Source organism: Podarcis muralis, chromosome 18 (genome assembly GCF_964188315.1).
Source record: "Podarcis muralis chromosome 18, rPodMur119.hap1.1, whole genome shotgun sequence".
Lineage (NCBI taxonomy): Eukaryota > Metazoa > Chordata > Lepidosauria > Squamata > Lacertidae > Podarcis > Podarcis muralis.
Window position 1 is genome coordinate 9,195,310 of NC_135672.1, and position 21,450 is coordinate 9,216,759.

Consider the following 21,450-nt stretch of genomic DNA (forward strand, 5'->3'; position numbering starts at 1 on the left):
CTTAACCGTCCAGGGGTCCTTTACTTTTAAAAGGTAAAGGGCAAAGGGACTCCTGACCATTAGGTTCAGTCACGGACGACTCTGGGGTTGCAACGCTCATCTCACTTTATTGGTTGAGGGAGCCGGCGTACAGCTTCCGGGTCATGTGGCCAGCAGGACTAAGCCGCTTCTGGCGAACCAGAGCAGCACACGGAAACGCCGTTTACCTTCCCGCTGGAGCGGTACCTATTTATCTACTTGCACTTTGACGTGCTTTCGAACTGCTAGGTTGGCAGGAGCTGGGACCGAACAATGGGAGCTCACCCCGTCATTGCGGGGATTCGAACCGCCGACCTTCTGATCAGCAAGCCCTAGGCTCTGTGGTTGAACCCACAGCGCCACCCACGTCCCATATATCTGCACTGTTGAATTTATCTTAATGCTACCAGTGTTTTGAAATGTGCACCATTTTCACCCATATAATCAGTAAACATTCTCCAGTCTTTTTTTAAACATACGTCCTTCTCGTTCTCTTGTTCCATATGTTAAATCTGCAAGCTGCACGTATTCCATTAGTTCAAGTTCTTTGGTTGCGACCTCTTTGGTTTTCCATTTTGGGGCAAGCAAATCACGGGCGTCAAAAAAGACTATTTATTTCTGCTACTGCTGCGGCCCGTGTTTTGATGAATTCTCCCTCCTTGTAGGTTTTTAAGCAGAGGTTTGCAGGCCATCTGTCATGGATGTTTTAGCTGAGATTACGTCATTGCAGCGGGTTGGACTAGATGACCGCTGGTGTCCCTTCCAACGCTACAATTCTACACTTTTACATACCGTATTTTTCGCCCTATAGGACGCACATTTTCCCCTCCAAAAATGAGGGGGAAATGTGTGTGCGTCCTATGGGGCGAATGCAGGCTTTCGCTGAAGCCTGGAGAGCGAGAGGGGTCGGTGCGCACAGACCCCTCTCGCTCTCCAGGGTTTAGGAAGCTCTGCTCAACCCTCGGGAGACCGGCTCCGAGGGTTGCGCAGAGCTGCCTGCAGTCCCGGGTTCAGCGCAGCTCTACGCGGCCATCGGGAGCGGGGCGCGAAGTCCCGCCCGGCTCCCGATGGCTGCGCAGAGCTGCCTGCAGTCCCAGGCTCAGCGCACTTCTCCCCATCGCCAGCCCCACAAGCTCGGGGGACAGCGGGGAGGCGGAGCGCGCCTTCCCGCTGTTCCCCGACCTGGTTCTTCCAGCCCAGCACCTGGGGGGGAAATAATTTTTTTCCTTTATTTCCCCCCCCAAAAAACTAGGTGCGTCCTATGGGCCGGTGCGTCCTATGGGGCGCAAAATACGGTAAATCACATAACTCGTATTCATTTGATAAACGTCAAAGCAATGGCTTTGCAGCCAACTTTAGTCCTTCTCAGAGCAGGCCCACAGAAATTAAAGAATATTAGTCGGAGTATTTATTGTATTTGTATTCTAGCTGTTTCCTCATTCAATTCCCACAACAACCCTGAGAGGCAGTGACTAGCCCTCAGAGTTACCAGCGAGCTGAGCAGGAATTTGAACTCGTCTCCCATTGCCTTAGTCATGGAATCATAGAGTTGGAAGGAGCCCCGAGAATCAATGCAGGAATCTTTGACCTATGACCCTGAGATTAAGAATTTCGTCCTCTAACAGCTGAGCCATCCCATGCCAGCATTTCCCCCTAACCACGACATTTCACTGGTTCTGACTGCAACCCAGGTTTTCCTGTTTCTATCAGCTGCCCAATAGATCAGACAAAATTTCGCGGTGCAACAGCTAGGGTTCTGGTGTGCTGGAGACCACAGATGCAAAAAAAACGCGTCTTTGTATTTCTGCAATTTGGTGATGGCCAATAGTTTCGCCGCTGACAAACATGTGACGGGCCGACTGATGCTTTCAACAGCTAAATTGTTTTGAGATACAGTGGTACCTTGGTTGTCAAACGCCTTGGTTCCCAAACACCAAAAACCCGGAAGTAAGTGTTCCGGTTTTCGAACGTTTTTCGGAAGCCAAATGTTCTATGCGACTGTCGGCTATTGTTTCTGGGGCGCCTGCACCAATCAGAAGCCGCGCCTCGGTTTCCGAACATTTCGGAAGTCAAACGGACTTCTGGAACGGATTAAGTTTGGCGCTTTTGTTTTTGCACTTTTTTTTTTGAGGCTTTTTCGGTTCATTTGTTTTTGTGACTGTGGAACCCAGTTCAGCTACTGATTGATTGATTGATTGATTGATTGATTGACTGATCGATCAATTGTGTGACTGCGGAAATGGATAAAAGCCACCCCCCATCCAAACAGTGACTCTCATCAGTGCAGGTAAGAAAAAAATTTAATTTTAATTTTTATCATCTATAATACTGTCTTATTTATTTTATAGTACAGTACATCGATTATTTCCTGCCGACCTAGCAGTTCGAAAGCATGTCAAAGTGCAAGTAGATAAATAGGTACCGCTCCGGCGGGAAGGTAAATGGCGTTTCCGTGCGCTGCTCTGGTTCACCAGAAGCGGCTTAGTCATGCTGGCCACATGACCCAGAAGCTGTACGCCGGCTCCCTTGGCCAATAAAGCGAGATGAGTGCCGCAACCCCAGAGTCGGCCACGACTGGACCTAATGGTCAGGGGTCCCTTTACCTTTACCTTACATTGATTATTGCTTTCATTTAATGGATCAATGGTCTTGTTAGATAGTAAAATTCATGTTAAACTGTTGTTTTGGGGCTTGTTTTTAAAAATCTGGAATGGATTAATCCGTTTCGCGTTGCGGCGCTCCTCTCGCTTTATTGGCTGAGGGAGCCGGCGTACAGCTTCCGGGTCATGTGGCCAGCATGGCTTTGGAACGAATTGGTTATGAAAACAGACTTCCGGAACGGATTAAGTTTGAGAACCAAGGTACCACTGTATTTCGCAGGGAGCAATCCATAGATGCGACAGAATGCAGGGGGGACAAGACACCCAGGCAGGAAATGGTCAGCGAACCAATTTAAGCGCAAAAACATTTGGGTGAAGAAGAGAGCAGATCACACGACGCCTCGCCAGCTGCAGAATCAAATGGAAGGCAAACAGCCACCTTTTGTTGCAAAGGATGAGCCACCCACGACCATGTCTGTCAAGTTTATTAATGGATTCCGATGCCTCCATCTAACAGCTGGTTTTCCTTTAATGCTTTTAACGCACTCTGCCCAGCTTTCTCAGCCAAGGGGCAATTCTATGATTCCACGAATGCTTAAAATAATCATAATACAGTGGTGCCTCGCAAGACGAAATTAATTCGTTCCGCGAGTTTTGTCGCCTTGCGATTTTTTTCCGTCTTGCGAAGCACGGTGTCGGGAAAGTTTTGGAAAAGCTTCAAAAATCACCAAAGTCTTTAAAAACCTCAAAAAAGGCTACCACACCGCGTTCTGTGAGTTGCTCCTCGAAGTCAAGTCGCAACTGTATTAACGGTGTTAAGAAAAAGGAAACAAACTTGCAAGACGTTTCCGTCTTGCGAAGCAAGACCATAGGGAAAATCGTCTTGCGAAGCAACTCAAAAAAACAAAAAACCCTTTCGTCTAGCGAGTTTTTTGTCTTGCGAGGCATTCGTCTTGCGAGGTACCACTGTAATAATTTATTATTTATACCCCACCCATCTGGCTGGGCTTCCCCAGCAACTCTAGGTGGCTTCCAAAAATTTTTAAGATACTGTAATACATCAAACATTAAAAGCTTCCCTGAACAGGGCTGCCTTCAGATGTCTTCTAAAAGTCTGGTAGTTGTTGTTCTCTTTGACATCTGGTGGGAGGGCGCTCCACAGGGCGGGCGCCACTACCAAGAAGGCCCTCTGCCTGGTTCCCTGTAACTTGGCTTCTCGCAGGGAGGGAACCACCAGAAGGCCCTCGGTGCTGGACCTCAGTGTCTGGGTAGAACGATGGGGGTGGAGACGCTCCTTCAGATATACTGGACCGAGGCCGTTTAGGGCTTTAAAGGTCAGCACCAACTTTGAATTGTGCTCGGAAATTTACTGGGAGCCAATGGAGGTCTTTCAAGACCGGTGTTATATGGTCTCAGCGGCCGCTCCCAGTCCCCAGTCTAGCTGTCGCGTTCTGGATTAGTTGTAGTTTCCGGGTCACCTTCAAAGGTAGCCCCACGTAAAGCACATTGTACTAGTCCAAGCGGGAGATAACTAGAGCATGCACCACTCTGGCAAGACAGTCCACGGGCAGGGAGGGTCTCATTCTGTGTACCAGATGGAGATGGTAGACAGCCGCCCTGGACACAGAATTGACCTGTGCCTCCATGGACTGCTGTGAGTCCAAAATGACTCCCAGGCTGCACACCTAGTCCTTCAGGGGCACAGTTACCCCATTCAGGACCAGGGAATCCTCCACACCTGCCCGCCTCCTGTCCCCCCAAAACAGTACTCCTGTCTTGTCAGGATTCAACCTCAATCTGTTAGCCGCCATCCATCCATAAAACATATTCAGTCATGATGCACTGGGCAAGAGATTTGGAATATAATATTCGGATGGCAGACTGGGAAACGCACCAAGCACCCACAAATTTGGGTGCCACAGCCATGGCACCCATGGCCCTGGGCACCCATAGTCGTGGCGGAGCCAGGTTGGCGCTCCTGTCCGCAGCGCCATGCGCGATCTACAAAACCTACTTGTTTCTTTGAAGACCGTGACGTAATGATTTCTGTTCCCCACTGAAATGGGAAGCTGCCCTCCTATATCCCGGTCGCGAGCGGTGTGAAATTTGTCCGCTTTAAACAATGGTCATTGTTCAAACTTTTTCAGCAGGGGGCCGGTCCACTGTCCCTCAGACCTTGTGCGGGGGCCAGACTATACAGTCATACCTCGGGTTACAGCCGCTTCAGGTTGTGTTTTTTTGGGTTGCAGAACGCCAAAACCCAGAAGCACTGGAATGGGTTACTTCTGGGTCTCGGCGCTCACGCATGTGCAGAAGCGCTAAATCGCACTTCGCACATGCACAGAAGCGCTGAATCGCAACCCGCGCATGTGCAGACATGGTTTGTGGACACTGCGGGTTGCAAACGTGCATCCCGCATGGATCATGTTCGCAACCTGAGCGTCCACTGTATTTTGAAAAATAATAATACTGTGAAATAAACTGCAGCCTTTATAATGGATTGCTTGTTCTTGCCTCTTGTACCACTGTCAGCAAAGGTGAGATGCTCCTGTAAATTACTGTAAATAACTTATTCTTCACTGTAGATCAGTGTGTACAATTCCTATGCCCCACAAATAACCCAGAGATGCATTTTAAATCAAAGCATACTGCACTTTTCACTCTATAGGACGCACCCGACCATAGGACGCACCTTGTTTTAGAGGGGAAGAACAAGAAAAAAAATTCCCCCCTCTCTGCTCAGCGCCCCTTCAGCGAAGCGGCAGGAGATACGGAGCCCCTTCCATTTCTCCTCCTGCTTGGCTGAAAGGGCGCTGCGCAGCTCTCCCTCTCTGCTCTCCCGCCTTCAGCAAAAGGAACCCGAAGCCTTTGGAGCGCAGCGCGAGGTCCCGCTGCGCTACAAAGTCTTCAGGCGGCTATCCCTAGAGCCAGGAGAGTCTTGCTCTCCTGGCTTCAGCAAAAGGAACCCAAAGCCTTCAGGTTCCTTTCGCTGAAGCCAGGAGAGTCTATCCCTGAAGCCTGGAGAGCAAGAGGGGTCAGTGTGCACCGACGCCTCTCGCTCTTCAGGCTTCAGCGAAAGCAACGCGAAGCCAAGGAGCGCGGAGGGAGCGCTCCCTCTGCGCTTCGGAGGCTTCGCGTTGCTATCGCTGAAGCCAAGGCGCCTGCATTCGCTCCATAGGACGCACACACATTTCCCCTTCATTTTTGGAGGGGAAAAAGTGCGTCCTATAGAGCGAAAAATACGGTACGTTCTACTCATGTCAAAACACCAGGCACGCCCCACAAATAACCCAGAGATGCATTTAAAATCAAAGGACTCATTCTACTCATGGAAAAACATGCTGATTCCCGGACCGTCCATGGGCCGGATTTGGAAGGCGATTGGGACGGATCCGGCCCCCGGGCCTTAGTTTGCCTACCGATGGCTTACCCTCTCAAAGTGTCATGGCCTCTTCGCCTCACTCGGCTGGGGGGCTGCTTGCTCTCGTAGCTGCTTGCAAATCTGTCGGGCTGGAGGTCTCCGTCATGCTGTCCGCTGGCGAACTCTTGGTAGAAGGTGAGCGATGTGCACCCCAGGAGGAAGTGGGTCACCCACAGGGGTCCCATAATGGGTGCAAGGAATGAGGCCACCAACACCTTGGGTCCAGCGGGAGGGTCTCTGCAGCCCAACAGCAGGAAATCGGAGCTTCCTTTTCTGAGCTGGAAGGGAAAAGAAATCAGATAAGGTCCCAAACTTCTCGAGGGCTTCATGGTACATGATTTCTTTATACAGTGGTATAACCTCGGGTTACATACGCTTCAGGTTACATACGCTTCAGGCTACAGACTCCGCTAACCCAGAAATAGTGCTTCAGGTTAAGAACTTTGCTTCAGGGTGAGAACAGAAATTGTGCTCCGGCGGCGTGGCAGCAGCAGGAGGCCCCATTAGCTAAAGTGGTGCTTCAGGTTAAGAACAGTTTCAGGTTGAGAACAGACCTCCGGAACGAATTAAGTACTTAACCCGAGGTAACACTGTATGTGTGTTCTCTTTGCAGTTGGACAGCTCTTACAAAATCATAACCACATTTGGCTTGATGGTTCCAAAAATTGAGTTCTGTTCCGAGGAGACCCACTCAAATTACTGGACCTAAAGCAGTAGTATATATATATTTAGTGGGATAACAAGCGATAAAGAACGGAAAATCTTCAGAAGTTGTTGACGGATGTCTAAAATATTGAATAAGATAAGAAGTTATGTTAAATGATTGTTTAATCATTTGAGGGAGCTGGCGTACAGCTTCCGGGTCGTGTGGCCAGCAGGACTAAGCCGCTTCTGGCGAACCAGAGCAGCGCACAGAAACGCCATTTACCTTCCCGCCGGAGTGGTACCTATTTATCTACTTGCACTTTGACGCGCTTTCGAACTGCTAGGTGGGCAGGAGCAGGGACGGAGCAACGGGAGCTCACCCCGTCATTGCGGGGATTCGAACCACCAACCTTCTGATCGGCAAGTCCTAGGCTCTGTGGTTTAACCCACAGCGCCACCCGCGTCCCTTAACGTGACCTTTTAGTGCTTTAAATATGTGGTGTTGCTGTGGCCTTTGTCTTATCTAAATAACTGGTTTTGCTTTGGAAGTGGAGCTCATAGAAGAGGAATCCGCCCCGTTGCATATATATATATTCCAAATCTTGTACAATGCATGTATTTCCCTCTCGGCAGTTCCTTAATCATGCACATCTGCGCATCGATAAACACACCGTGGAAAAGAGAGAGGAATGTTGACGTGAATTAATATACAATTCGGTTCTGTGTTGATGAAATCGCTGGCAAAAACACGCAACAGCCTGGTTCATTATGGTTTAATAAACCACGGTTTGGGGCACTGGCGGACGAAGGGGGCGGGGGAGCGGTTCGCCTCGGGTGCCATCGGGGAGTGACTTCGCAGCAGCCCCCACCCTCTGGGATGCGCGCCATGCACCCCGCAGGTTGTGCACCATTCCCCCTGGGACGTGTAATAATAATAATAATAATAATAATAATAATAATAATTTATTATGTATACCCTGCCCATCTGGTTGGGTTTCCCCAGCTACTCTGGGCGGCTTCCAACCGAATATTAAAAACAATACAGTGGTACCTCGGGTTACATACGCTTCAGGTTACAGACTCCGCTAACCCAGAAATATTACCTCAGGTTAAGACCTTTGCTTCAGGATGAGAACAGAAATCGTGCTCTGGCGGTGTGGCAGCAGCAGGAGGCCCCATTAGCTAAAGTGGTGCTTCAGGTTAAGAACAGTTTCAGGTTAAGAACAGACCTCCGGAACGAATTAAGCACTTAACCCGAGGTACCACTGTACAGCGTCAGACATTAAAAACTTCCCTAAACCAGGCCGCCTTCAGTTGTCTTTTGAAAGTAAAATAGTTGTTTATTGCCTTGACATCTGGCGGGAGGGTGTTCCACAGGGTGGGCGCCACCACCGAGAAGGCCCTCTGCCTGGTTCCCTGTAACCTCACTTCTCGCAGGGAGGGAACTTCCAGAAGGCCCTCAGAGCTGGACCTCAGTGTCCGGGCTGAACGGTGGGGGTGGAGACGCTCCTTCAGGTATACTGGGCCATTTAGGGCTTTCAAGGTCAGCACCAACACTTTGAATTGTGCTCAGAAACGTACTGGGAGCCAATGTAGGTCTTTCAGGACCTGGATGTATGCCGCTCCCGGTGCTGGAGGAGGTAGCTTTGCCACTGGTTTACGGCACGGGTTTTCAACCGTTGGGCAGTGGCACCCTGGGGTGCCTTGAAGGATGGTCAGGGGTGCGTGGGCAACACTGGCCTCCATCTCTCTTTCCTTCACTCCCTCCTCTGATGCCCTCTCACATCTCTGCCTCCCAAAGGCTTACATGACTGTTTGTTGTAGCAGCCCTGGTTACAAGCTCTGCAGGTGAATGGATCGCCGAAGAATGGATGCTTTTGAATTCTGGTGCTGGAGGAGACTCTTGAGAGTCCCATGGACTGCAAGAAGATCAAACCTCTCCATTCGGAAGGAAATCAGCCCTGAGTGCTCACTGGAAGGACAGATCCTGAAGCTGAGGCTCCAAGACTTTGGCCACCTCATGAGAAGAGAAGACTCCCTGGAAAAGACCCTGATGTTAGGAAAGATGGAGGGCACAAGGAGAAGGGGACGACAGAGGACGAGATGGTGGGACAGTGTTCTGGAAGCTACCAGCATGAGTTTGACCAAACTGCGGGAGGCGGTGGAAGACAGGAGTGCCTGGCGTGCTCTGGTCCAGGGGGTCACGAAGAGGCGGACACGACTAAAGGACTAAACAACAACAAATAGGGTTGTAATAAGATGGTTTTGGGGTGTGGTGTTTTGCCAGAGTGTGGGAGCATATACAGTGGTACCTCAGGTTAAGTACTTAATTCGTTCCAGAGGTCCGTTCTTTACCTGAAACTGTTCTTAACCTGAAGCACCACTTTAGCTAATGGGGCCTCCCGCTGCCGCCTCGCCACCGGAGCACAATTTCTGTTCTCATCCTGAAGCAAAGTTCTTAACCTGAAGCACTATTTCTGGGTTAGCGGTGTCTGTAACCTGAAGCGTATGTAACCTGAAGCGTATGTAACCCAAGGTACCACTGTATACACACCAGCTCAACGCCGCACAAAGGGGTCTCATTGCAATCAGAAAAAGAGTCATAGACGAGTTGGAAGGGACCCCGGGGTCATCTAGTCCAACACGCTGCACATAGGAGCACATCAATGCGCATGACTGCACATCAGCCATGTGGAAGGGGAAAGAAGCAAAGGAACAGAGGCCTGTGGCAAACAACCCACACTCTGATTGTGAAATTATTGACATTGAAATCAGTTGGTGCAAGAAGGAGCAAGACTCATCCTTTATGTTTAGGGGGGAAAACCCTAACTAGGGAATTTTGCAGATCTGCCAGTTTGGGTTTTGTTCTGATTCACCCAGCCTTAAACTCAGTTTAGATTTCTACATCTCTACATTAGGTAAAGGGACCCCTGACCATTAGGTCCAGTCGTGGCCGACTCTGGGGTTGCGGCTCTCATGTCGCTTTACTGGCCGAGGGAGCCGGCGTACAGCTTCCGGGTCATGTGGCCAGCAGGACTAAGCCGCTTCTGGCGAACCAGAGCAGCGCACGGAAACGCCGTTTACCTTCCCGCCAGAGTGGTACCTATTTATCTACTTGCACTTTGATGTGCTTTCGAACTGCTAGGTTGGCAGGAGCAGGGACCGAGCAATGGGAGCTCACCCTGTCGTGGGGATTTGAACCGCCGACCTTCTGATCGGCAAGTCCTAGGCTCTGTGGTTTAACCCACAGTGCCACATTTCTTGATGGTTTATTTTTCTATTATTATTATTATTAACATCCTCATGAAAACTCATCAGCATTTTTGTTGTGAATTATTGCTATCTGGGACAGGCTGCAGCACAGCTTTGCATGCAGAAGATGCCTGGCATTTCCAAGTGCAGAATGTCCCCTGTTTGCATCCCTGGAGAGCAGCTGCCAGTCCGAGCAGACAACATAGGGTTAGATGGACAAATACTTTGAGCTGTTCTAAAGCAACTCGCTATGTGCCTGGGTTTAGGGTTTAGAAGATCCCTGGCATTTCCAAATGCAGAATGTCCCCTATTTGCATGCCTGGACAGCAGCTGCCAGTCAGAGCAGACAATATGTAATAATAATAATAATAATAATAATAATAATAATAATAATAATAATAATTTATTATTTATACCCCGCCCACCTGGCTGAGTTTCCCCAGCCACTCTGGGCGGCTTCCAATCAAGTGTTAAAAACAATACAGTGTTAAATATTAAAAACCTCCCTGAACAGGGCTGCCTTCAGATGTCTTTTAAAGATAGGTAGCTACTTATTTCCTTCACATCTGAAGAGAGGGCGTTCCACAGGGCGGGCGCCACTACTGAGAAGGCCCTCTGTCTGGTTCCCTGTAACCTCACTTCTGGCAATGAGGGAACCGCCAGAAGGCCCTCGGCGCTGGATCTCAGTGTCCGGGCTGGACGATGGGGGTGGAGACGCTCCTTCTGGTATACTGGGCCGTTTAGGGCTTTCAAGGTCAGCACCAACATTTTGAATTGTGCTCGGAAACGTACTGGGAGCCAATGCAGATCTCCCAGAACCAGTGTTATGTGGTCCCGGTGGCCACTCCCTGTCACCAGTCTAGCTGCCGCATTCTGGATTAATTGCAGTTTCCGGGTCACCTTCAAAGGTAGCCCCATGTAGAGCGCGTTGCAGTAGGGGCTAGTTGGACAAATACTTCGAGCTGTTCTAAAGCAACTCCCTATGTTTAAGCACCAGTGTTTTCTGGTCATATGGCCCACCTCCTCCTGAGCCTACATTCCAGCTGGAAGACGCTTTGTTATTCCACCTGAAGACCACCCAACGAGTTTACAACCTGGATGGCATCCGAAACAAAGGCGTCTTAAGCCCCTTAGAGTCTTCGCCTGCAATTCTGTGCATGGTGAGATGGCTGAGAAACTCAATTCAGATTTCAGTTACAGGCAAACAGACTATAATTTACAGTCTCCGAAACAATGCACAAACATTGCTAGCCTTCGACAATTCGCAGTTTCCTGAATTTTGCAATGCACTTCTCCAGTCAAGTACCGTATTTTTCGCCCTTTAGGACGCATTTTATCCCCTCCAAAAATGAAGGGGAAATGTGTGTGCGTCCTATGGGGCGAATGCAGGCTTTCGCTGAAGCCTGGAGAACGAGAGGGGTCCAGGCTTCAGGAAGCTATCCGCAAGCCTTGGGAGCCCGGCGGGAAGTCCCAAGGCTTGCGGACAGCAGCCTGCAGCCCTAAACCCAGGGAGTGCAGTGGAGCATGCCCTGGGCTTCGGGCAGATATCTGCAAGCCTGGGGAGACCGGCGGGAGTTCCCGCCGGGCTCCGAAGGCTTGCGGATAGCAGCCTGTTCTGGGGGCTGGGGTCGGGGGAAGCTCGGGCTTCCCCAGCCCCGCGCCCGGGGGGGGGGGGGGGAGAATATATTTTTTTTCTTTATTTCCCCCCCAAAAAAACTAGGTGCGCCCTATGGGCCAGTGCACCCTATAGGGCGAAAAATACGGTAAATGTGTACAGCAATGCTTAGAAATGCACCTACTTGCATTCATGACATTATTGCAATAATGCAGTATAACCAGGAGAAATTTCTTTGCAAAAGCGTGCATTTTTAGTAGCAATGTTGCTAGAGGGGTGCCGGGTTTTTATGAGGACTTTAAAAAAATAGTTTGCAGACTGATGTGGAAATACGGAGAACCGAACTGAAAGCAGGCTTGCCACATTTCAAAAAAAGTGAAAATCCGGACACAAAAGTCTAGATTTCTGACATGGGTTGTCATACGTCCGGATTTTCCCAGACATTTCAGCGATTTCCACCCAGAGACTGTTTCTGACTGCCATATTCTGGCGGTGTCCAGGAAATTCTGAACGTAGGACATCTCTAACTTAAAGTGTGGAGAAATGAGAAACAGAGAAAAACAGAGAAATTGAGAGATTCGCCCATTCCTCCCTGTGAGGAAGCCCCAATTGAAAAGCACTGGTTGTATAGTTACTCCATCTCCTCGTTTCAGGGGTTGCAAAACTCCCTACCTGCCAACATTTCTCTAATGAAAATAGGGACGTCCTAAGGAAAACACTGGTGGTGCTGTGGGTTAAACCACAGAGCCTAGGACTTGCCGATCAGAAGGTTGGCGGTTCGAATCCCCGCGACGGTGTGAGCTCAGTCCCTGCTCCTGCCAACCTAGCAGTTCGAAAGCACATCAAAGTGCAAGTAGATAAATAGGTACCGCTCCGGAGGGAAGGTAAACGCTGTTTCTGTACGCTGCTCTGGTTCGCCAGAAGCGGCTTAGTCATGCTGGCCACATGACCCGGAAGCTGTACGCCGGCTCCCTTGGCCAATAAAGCGAGATGAGCGCCGCAACCCCAGAGTTGGCCACGACTGGACCTAATGGTCAGGGGTCCCTTTACCTTTAAGAAAAAGTAGGACGCTCCAATCAGAAACCAGGTCAGCTTCTGTAAATTCGGGACTGTCCCTGGAAAATAGGGATACTTGGAGGGTCTGCATCTAAGTCCAACCGCTTGCAAGGCAGGAATCTCAGTTAAAGCATCCCTGATAACCGACAAAGACGACCTTCTCCTCTTACTGGCAAGACAGCAGAATGTGCTCTGTCGGAAAGTGAAGCACTCTCCTTCCTCAGAGGTTCTCTCTCTCTCTCTCTCTCTCTCTCTTGTAAATTGATCTCACCAGGAGCTCTAAGTCACATATCATCATTTAGCTCCATTGTTAGAGGATGAGGCTCTTAGGCTCATCGGTTGAGCATCACCTTGGGCAAAAGACGCCGGTATTGCAGAGGTCAGACTAGATGACTCACGAGGTCCCTTCCGACTCTACAATTCTACAATTCTTCATATAAAGTGGTACCTTGGGTTAAGAACTTAATTCGTTCCGGAGGTCCGAGGAGACTGTTCTTAACCTGAGGTACCACTTTAGATAATGGGGCCTCCTGCTGCTGCCGCACGATTTCTGTTCTCATCCTGAAGCAAAGTTCTTAATCCGAAGTACTATTTCTGGGTTAGTGGAGTCTCTAATCTGAAGCATCTGTAACCTGAGGTACCACTATATATAGTTTTCTGCCCTGTGCTACTGGAAGATCAAAAGTCTCTCTCTTTCTCTCTCTTAAAAGGTAAAGGACCCCTGGATGGTTCAGTCCAGTCAAAGGTGACTATGGGGTTGCGGCGCTAATCTCACTTTCAGGCCGAGGGAGCCGGCGTTTGTCCACAGACAGCTTTCCGGGTTGTGTGGCCAGCAGGACTAAACCGTTTCTGGCGCAACAGAACACTGTGACGGAAACCAAAGCGCATGGAAACGCTGTTTACCTTCCCACCGCAGTGGTACCTATTTATCTACTTGCCCAGGCGTGCTTTCGAACTGCTGGGTTAGCAACGGAGCAAGGGGAACTGCCGACCTTCCAAACAGCAAGCCTAAGGGGCTCAGGGGTTTAGACCACAGCGCCACCCGCATCCCCCTCTTAAATGGATGTCATCAGGCGCTCTCAGTCACGTGGGACCACTATCACAGTCAAACGCATTTTTGAGAAGCTCTGGTTATCTGCTCAAGACATGCCTGTCCGTTCCCTCTTCCCAATTTGGGCAACCGTAGTAAACATCTCCACAACTCTTCCCCGGTTTATCTTGCTGTGGAATCCCTTTGAGCTCTCTGAATTGGGATTAACATGACGGGGAGCATGGAAGAGTGCATTTAAGAAGAAAGGAAACGAAAAATGAATGGCCATTCCAGTCAATCATCGTAGCTCTGGCTCGGTTGGATTCCGAAGGAAAGGAAATCTGAGAGGGGCTTAGCTCCCAGACCTCAGCGAGACAGAGACCCCGACAGAGATGGTGTGAGGCATGGGGACGTCGCTTTCCTGTGAAGGCAGAACAGCACAGATCTGACCAGGGGGTGCCGATCAGGATACCCTCCTCAGCTGATTTCAGATTGGCTCATTTTCACGGAGGACCTTAAGGTCCATAAATAGCAACACCCTAGACGTCCCGGGTCCCAGTAGTGATGTATGGAAGTGAGAGCTGGACCATAAAGAAGGCTGGTCGCTGAAGAATGGATGCGTTTGAATTCTGGTGCTGGAGGAGACTCTGGAGAGTCCCATGGACTGCAAGAAGATCAAACCTCTCCATTCGGAAGGAAATCAGCCCTGAGTGCTCACTGGAAGGACAGATCCTGAAGCTGAGACTCCAAGACTTTGGCCACCTCATGAGAAGAGAAGACTCCCTGGAAAAGACCCTGATGTTGGGAAAGATGGAGGGCACAAGGAGAAGGGGAAGACAGAGGACGAGATGGTTGGATAGCGTTCTCGAAGCTACCAGCATGAGTTTGACCAAACTGCGGGAGGCAGCGGAAGACAGGAGTGCCTGGCGTGCTCTGGTCCAGGGGGTCACAAAGAGGTGGACACGACTAAACGACTAAACAACAACAACAGTGGTCCCGGGCCCTAAGGAAGTCAGATTAGCCTCAACCAGAGCCAGGGCCTTTTCAACACTGGCTCCGGCCTGGTGGAATGCTCTGTCTCATGAGACCAGGGCCCTGCAGGATCTGATTTCTTTCCACAGGGCCTGTAAGAATTGGTCCGCCTGGCCTTTGGCTTGAAATCAATTTGATTCCCTCCCCCTCTTTCTTTTTTCCTTTTTCCTTCTGTGATGGAACTCCTACTTGGGGACTTCCCTGGCTTTTTTCTGGCCCACGTAGTCTGGACAGTTAGCCTTGGTGAAGACTTGACGTTTTCATCCCCAAAAAGGTTCTTGAGTTTCTGCTGAAATGAGGCTGCATTTTAATGTTGTATTTTAATCTTAATTTTTAAGTTGTACAGTGGTACCTCGGGTTACAGAGGCTTCAGGTTACATACGCTTCAGGTTACAGACTCCGCTAACCCAGAAATAGTACCTCGGGTTAAGAACTTTGCTTCAGGATGAGAACAGAAATCGTGCTCCGGCGGCGCGGCAGCAGCAGGAGACCCCATTAGCTAAAGTGGTGCTTCAGGTTAAGAACAGTTTCAGGTTAAGAACGGACCTCCGGAACGAATTAAGTACCTAACCCGAGGTACCACTGTATTTCAATCAATTATTTTATATCTGGTGTTAGCCGCCCTGAGCCCGGTCTTGGTTGGGGAGGGCGGGGTATAAATAAAATTTATTATTATTATTATTATTATTATTATTATTATTATTATTATTATTATTAAACTGGAAAGGGTAGCTGATGCCATAGAAGACAGAATCAGAATTCAAGGTGACCTTCAAGAGCGACAAATGTCAGAGTCCAGTTTGGACACTGACAAACTGGAACGTGTCCAGAGGAGGGCAACCAAAATGGTCAAAGGCCTGGAAACGATGCCTTATGAGGAACGGCTAAGGGAGCTGGGCATGTTTAGCCCGGAGAAGAGGAGGTTAAGGGGTGATATGATAGCCATGTTCTAATATATAAAAGGATGTCGTATAGAGGAGGGAGAAAGGTTGTTTTCTGCTGCTCCAGAGAAGCGGACACGGAGCAATGGATCCAAACTACAAGAAAGGAGATTCCACCTAAACATGAGGAAGAACTTCCTGACAGTAAGAGCTGTTCGACAGTGGAATTGGCTGCCAAGGAGTGTGGTGGAGTCTCCTTCTTTGGAGGTCTTGAAGCAGAGGCTTGACAACCATATGTCAGGAGTGCTCTGATGGTGTTTCCTGCTTGGCAGGGGGTTGGACTCGATGGCCCTTGGGGTCTATGCCAACTCTATGATTCTATGATTCTATGATTCTAAACAGAAAAAAACCCAGCCGCATAGATATAAAATTGGTGACACCTGGCGTTCTAGCAGTACATGTTGAAAGGATCTGGGGGCCTTGGTGGACCATGACTTTAGCATGAGTCCACAGTGTGATGCAGCAGCAAGAAAAACCTAATGTTATTCTAGGGGGCATTAACAGAAGTCTAGTGTCCAGATCAAGGGAAGTCATAGTCCCGCTCTGTTCTGCCTTGGTCAGACCACACCTGGAATACTGTGTCCAATTCTGGGCACCACAATTTAAGGAGGATGTTGACAAGCTGGAAGGTGTGCAGAGGAGGGTAACTGAGGTGATCAAGGGTCTGGAAACCAAGCCTGATGAGGAACGGTTGAAGGAGCTGGGAATGTTTAGCCTGGAAAAGAGGAGATATGAGAGCCATCTTCAAGTATCTACAGGGCTGCCACATGGAAGATGGAGCCAGCTTGTTTCCTCCTGGTCTGGAGGGGAGGGCTCGAACCCGTGGCTTCGAGTTACATGGAAGAAGATTCCGGGAAGAACTTTCTGATGGCAAGAGCTGTTCAACAGTGGAACGGACAACCTCGGAAGATGGTGGAAGATGGAGGTTTATGCCTTGCAGGTTGTACTAAAGGTAAAGATAAAGGGACCCCTGACCATTAGGTCCAGTCGTGACCGACTCTGGGGTTGCGGTGCTCATCTCGCTTTATTGGCCGAGGGAGCCGGCGTACAGCTTCCGGGTCATGTGGCCAGCAGGACTAAGCCGCTTCTGGCGAACCAGAGCAGCGCACGGAAACGCCGTTTACCTTCCCGCCAGAGCGGTACCTATTGATCTACTTGCACTTTGACGTGCTTTCGAACTGCTAGGTTGGCAGGAGCAGGGGCCGAGCAACGGGAGCTCACCCCGTCGTGGGGATTTGAACCACCGACCTTCTGATCAGCAAGCCCTAGGCTCTGTGGTTTAACCCACGGCGCCACCCGCCTTGTACTAGAGACCAATTGGGGTCTCTCCTAAGCCAAGAGAGAGAGAGAGAAAGATCAAGTGCCCTCAGTGTGGTATAGACAGCCCAATGGCTTGACTCTGTACCCATGGAAGAAGGCAGTCTGCAATGATAAAACAGACTATAGTTTCTCTTGCAAACAAAAAGAAAAGTATGTTTTTTTCATCACAACAACCTTGTGAACTAGGCTTCATTCTGCAGGGTGGTCGCTTTTCCCAAACTGAGAATTTTCCGGACATTTCCCCAAGCCGTTAATTTTTCCAGCGGAGGGGGGAGGAATCAATGTCATAATTAACAAAGAATGGGTTCCAACTGCACAAACAATCATACACAAAGCCTTTTATCCCCCTCCCCGTAGCTTTTAGCTTTGTTTACAAAATGCAAGTAAAGTAAACATGCTAAATTAGATGGCTCTCTAGGGCATCAGAAAATGTCTAGGTGCAAGTTGAATTTTTCCCGACGCTAATTGCCCAGACAGAAAACTAATTCAGCTTTTTCAGGGGGAAGAGAAGCCATATTACAGGGCAGATTAGACTCCTTTGAGAGCCTGACTCAGCCAAGAAACCTAGCGAAGGGATCTTCATACCTACATGAAGATTTGAACCCAGGCCCTGGCCTACTGCCCTAACGACTGTCTGAGATAGTGCATAGTAATCCGAGTACCGTATTTTTTGCTCTATAAGACTCACTTTTTCCCTCCTAAAAAGTAAGGGGAAATGTGTGTGCATCTTATGGAGCGAATGCAGGCTGCGCAGCTATCCCAGAAGCCGGAACAGCAAGAGGGATTGCTGCTTTCGCTGCGCAGCCATCCCTCTTGCTGTTCTGGCTTCTGAGATTCAGAATATATTTTTTTCTTGTTTTCCTCCTCCAAAAACTAGGTGCGTCTTGTCGTCTGGTGTGTCTTATAGAGCGAAAAATACAGTAAATCCAAGATTGCTCAAGGAAGTGAGCCAAAGCCTATGCTAAAGGAAGGTAAAAGGATGGGATCGCCTTCGCCAAGACGATGGTCACGTGGTCCCCCAAAAAGCTGGTTATATTGTTTATGTATTGCTGCCACTGCAGCCAGAATTCCGTATGCGCAGAAATGGGAAGTAGTTGCAACGAAAGAGGACTTTAAAATGATTGGACTACAGTGGTACCTCGGAAGTCAAACGGCAGTGGCGTAGCGTGGGGGGTGCAGGGGGGGCCGGCCGCACCGGGCGCAACATCTGGGGTTAGGGCAAATCCACAGGTTAGGGGGCGCAAATCCATGGGTTAGGGGGCGCAAATCCATGGGTTAGGGGGCGCAAATTACTTGCCTTGCCCCGGGTGCTGACAACCCACGCTACGCCACTGTCAAACGGAATCCGTTCCAGAAGTCTGTTTGACTTCCAAAATGTTCGGAAACCAAGGCGTGGCTTCCGATTGGCTGCAGGAGGCAGAGCTGGCGTTGAGCCCAACCAGAAGGCAACGGAGGAAGGTGAATGATACTAGAAGACACCTGAAGGCAGCCCTGTTTAGGGAAGCTTTTAATGTTTGATGGATTGCTGCATTTAAATATTTTGTTGGAAGGCGCCCAGAGTGGCTGGGGAAGCCCAGCCAGATGGGGGGGGGTATAAATTGTTGTTGTTGTTGTTGTTGTTGTTGTTGTTGTTGTTGTTGTTGTTGTGTCATGTTATTATTTTATCAGGCTGCATGCTCATGGAACAGATCGTCCGGAAGCGATCTAAGATTCTAGTCCAGGAGTCAGCAAACTTTTTCAGCAGGGGGCCGGTCCACTGTCCCTCAGACCCTGTGGGGGGCCAGACTATATTTTTTTGGAGGGGGGGAATGAACGAATTCCTATGCCCCATAAATAACCCAGAGATGCGTTTTAAATAAAAGCACACATTCTACACCTGTAAAAACACCAGGCAGGCCCCACAAATAACCCAGAGATGCATTTTAAATAAAAGGACACATTCTACTCCTGTGAAAACATGCTGATTCCCGGATCGTCCGCGGGACGGATTGAGAAGGCAATTGGGCCGGATCCGGCCCCCGGGCCTTAGTTTGCCTACCTATGTTCCAGTCCTCATGAGTGATTCAGAAGCTGTCTTAGACCGAGTCAGATTGTTGGTCCTCGTGGCTGCATTCTAGAGATGCTGTGATGAAAATCTATACCTCCTGAGTCTCTCTCTCTCTCTCTCTCTCTCTCTCTCTCTCTCTCTCTCTCTCTCACACACACACACACACACACACACACACACACACACACAGGGCTATGCCCCTCTCCCAGTCTGATCCGCAATGGCACTCCACGCATGGGAGCCTCGTCATGTGCGGATCTCCCCACTCTGTCACCCTGGACATGTGGGGCGGTTGGCGGGCAGAGCAGGAGCGCAGGAATGTCCTCGGAGCTCCTTTCTCCCCCCACAAACTTTTGCTCCTGATGTGCAACCTATTTCAACGCCCCTCATCAGAAGCAGGGAACCCCCCCCCATCCTCATCAAACCCCCAACCTCTCCTCCCCCCCCCACAACTCACCAAGAACGCGCCCCCGAAACAAAACTAGTCGATGTCGCAAACCATAGAAGGCAACGCCTCGGTCCTCCCCAATAAAATATTTGAGGGTGCTGGGGGGGGTCCCCAAAGTTAACGGGGATTGCCGTTCCAATGGTGCGCGTGCACCGTATCATGCAGGGCGGGGCTTAACTGCCCCCCCCCCGAAAAAAATATTTTATTCAAGTTGCAAACAGAACAGTTCCCGCATATACGACTCCCAGGGAACCGGGGGGAGGTGTCACCCATTTTGCAAACCTCTCCCAGCAGCACCGGGGGGGGGGGGGGTAGGCATGCCAGAGGCTCTCGGAGCAACATGTGAGAAAGCTTAACCCACCCCCCCTCCTAAAAATTAGCAGGGGGAGGAAGCGTGAAGAGGAACAAAGAGACCCCTCTGGATCTGCCTTGCCCAGCTATGCGCTGCGTTTGTCTGCTCCAGGGCTCGGGGGGGGGGCGCGATCCGGGGCCACCACGGGGAATGGGGGTGTGGGCGCGGCACCCCCAGAGCAATCTAAGGTAGGCAGGGCATGCAGCAACTCCACGCAAGCGAGCAACGCAACCACACACACACGCCGGCACAAGAGGTCCCCGCGCAATGAATGGGAGCTGTGCGCCAGGGCGCACGACGCGCATCCAGATGGACTTGCACGGGGGAAGCGGTTGTGTCCCGCCACATCCCCATTCGAAATCTCAGCTTAGGTCTCCGCGAGCACGCCCGGAAGAGAGAGAACCGAATCTAACCTCCTTGTCAATGGTGCGGGGAGGGAGAGGACGGGAGAGAGGGAGGCTGGCTTTTAAAAAAATTAAATTAATTTTTTTTGAAACCAGACAGACTCACTCCTGCGATCCGGGACAAGAAGACGGAAAATCCCGCCGCGAGCGCGAGGTTTCTTTTTTTGGTGTCCGTGGGAAACTCTTTCGAAGCCCCCTTAGAAAGTTTTGAGTAGTTGAGGGGGGTGAGAGAATGGGGCTTTCTTGTCATTCCCAAAAGCACCCCCAACTCATCCCCCAAAAGTGGAGAGAACGGGGATGGGGGCACTTGGGTTGCTAGCCGTCTCCTGGGTGGGATCGGGGAAGAAAGACCATGGGCTAAGGAATGTCAGAAGTGAACAAAGAAAACGGGGGGGGGGGGGGGCAGAGAGAAGGGAGAGGGGCGACAAAGGACGGCGTAGCAAAGAGCGGCGAAGGCAACCCACCCGCCCCATTTGCAAAAGTCACTGGAATAGTTTTCCTGGCGGGTGTCCCCGTCCTGTCCCCCCTCCGCCGCCAACAACCCCCCTAACCCAAAACCATTGCAATAATCTGGAGCGATGTTTTAAACAAAAAGAATAGATAGAAGTTTTACAGATACCTTCTCGGTCCTAGAATTCCAAAGATGAGCCGTGGATTTCTTTGTTTAAGTTCTGAGCCGGGCAGGAGGGGGGGGGGGGAGAAAGAGGGGGGGGAAATCGCAGCCTTTTTGGAGAAAAGGAGGAGAGAGACCTCCAAATCGGGCAGGGGGAGGTCCTTGCAGCTTGAGAAGGGGTGCTGGGTGGGGAGGAGGGAGAAGAGGAGGGGGCAGAGAGGGAGGAAGGCTGCATTCTTCAGCCAAAAGTTTTTAACTTCAAGGCTTGGCTGAAGGCAGTCGGGGGGCATAAGGTGGAGGGGTTTAGCCAGGGGTGGTGGGCTTTCAAAAGCAGGGGCTGTCGTCTCCCTAATGTCTCCTTGGCCCCCTGGTTCTGTTGGGCCTGGAGACCCCGGACAGACGCCTGCCTCCTTCCCTCCTTCACCCCCCCCCCAATTTCCCCTCCCCATGACAGCTCCTCGACTCCCAGGCGTGAAAGGCTGTGGGTGGCAGAGGGGGGAAATTAATAACACATCCCTCGACTTCAAAGGGCCTTGCAGTGGGAAGAAGGAGAGAGGAATGAATGAAAGACGAGAGAAAGCCAATTTGGCCTGTCTATTGTTCCCCTTAAATGGGTACAGGGAAAGTCTGGTGGGCGGTGGCGAAACCCCTGCCGC

General features: G+C 50.4%; 1 protein-coding gene across 1 annotated transcript in view; it reads right to left on the bottom strand.

Annotated features, from left to right (window-relative positions):
- The window catches only part of FBN3 (fibrillin 3), a 138,011-nt gene extending 117,565 nt beyond the window's left edge, over positions 1–20,446 (bottom strand). The window contains exons 1-2 of the mRNA XM_077921925.1: positions 20,288–20,446; positions 6,049–6,317 (exon numbers count right to left, since the gene is read on the bottom strand). Coding sequence (XP_077778051.1) covers positions 6,049–6,317; positions 20,288–20,431 — 413 coding nt within the window. The 5' untranslated portion in view covers positions 20,432–20,446. The remainder of the gene's footprint in view (positions 1–6,048; positions 6,318–20,287) is intronic.
- Positions 20,447–21,450: the final 1,004 nt, after the last annotated feature.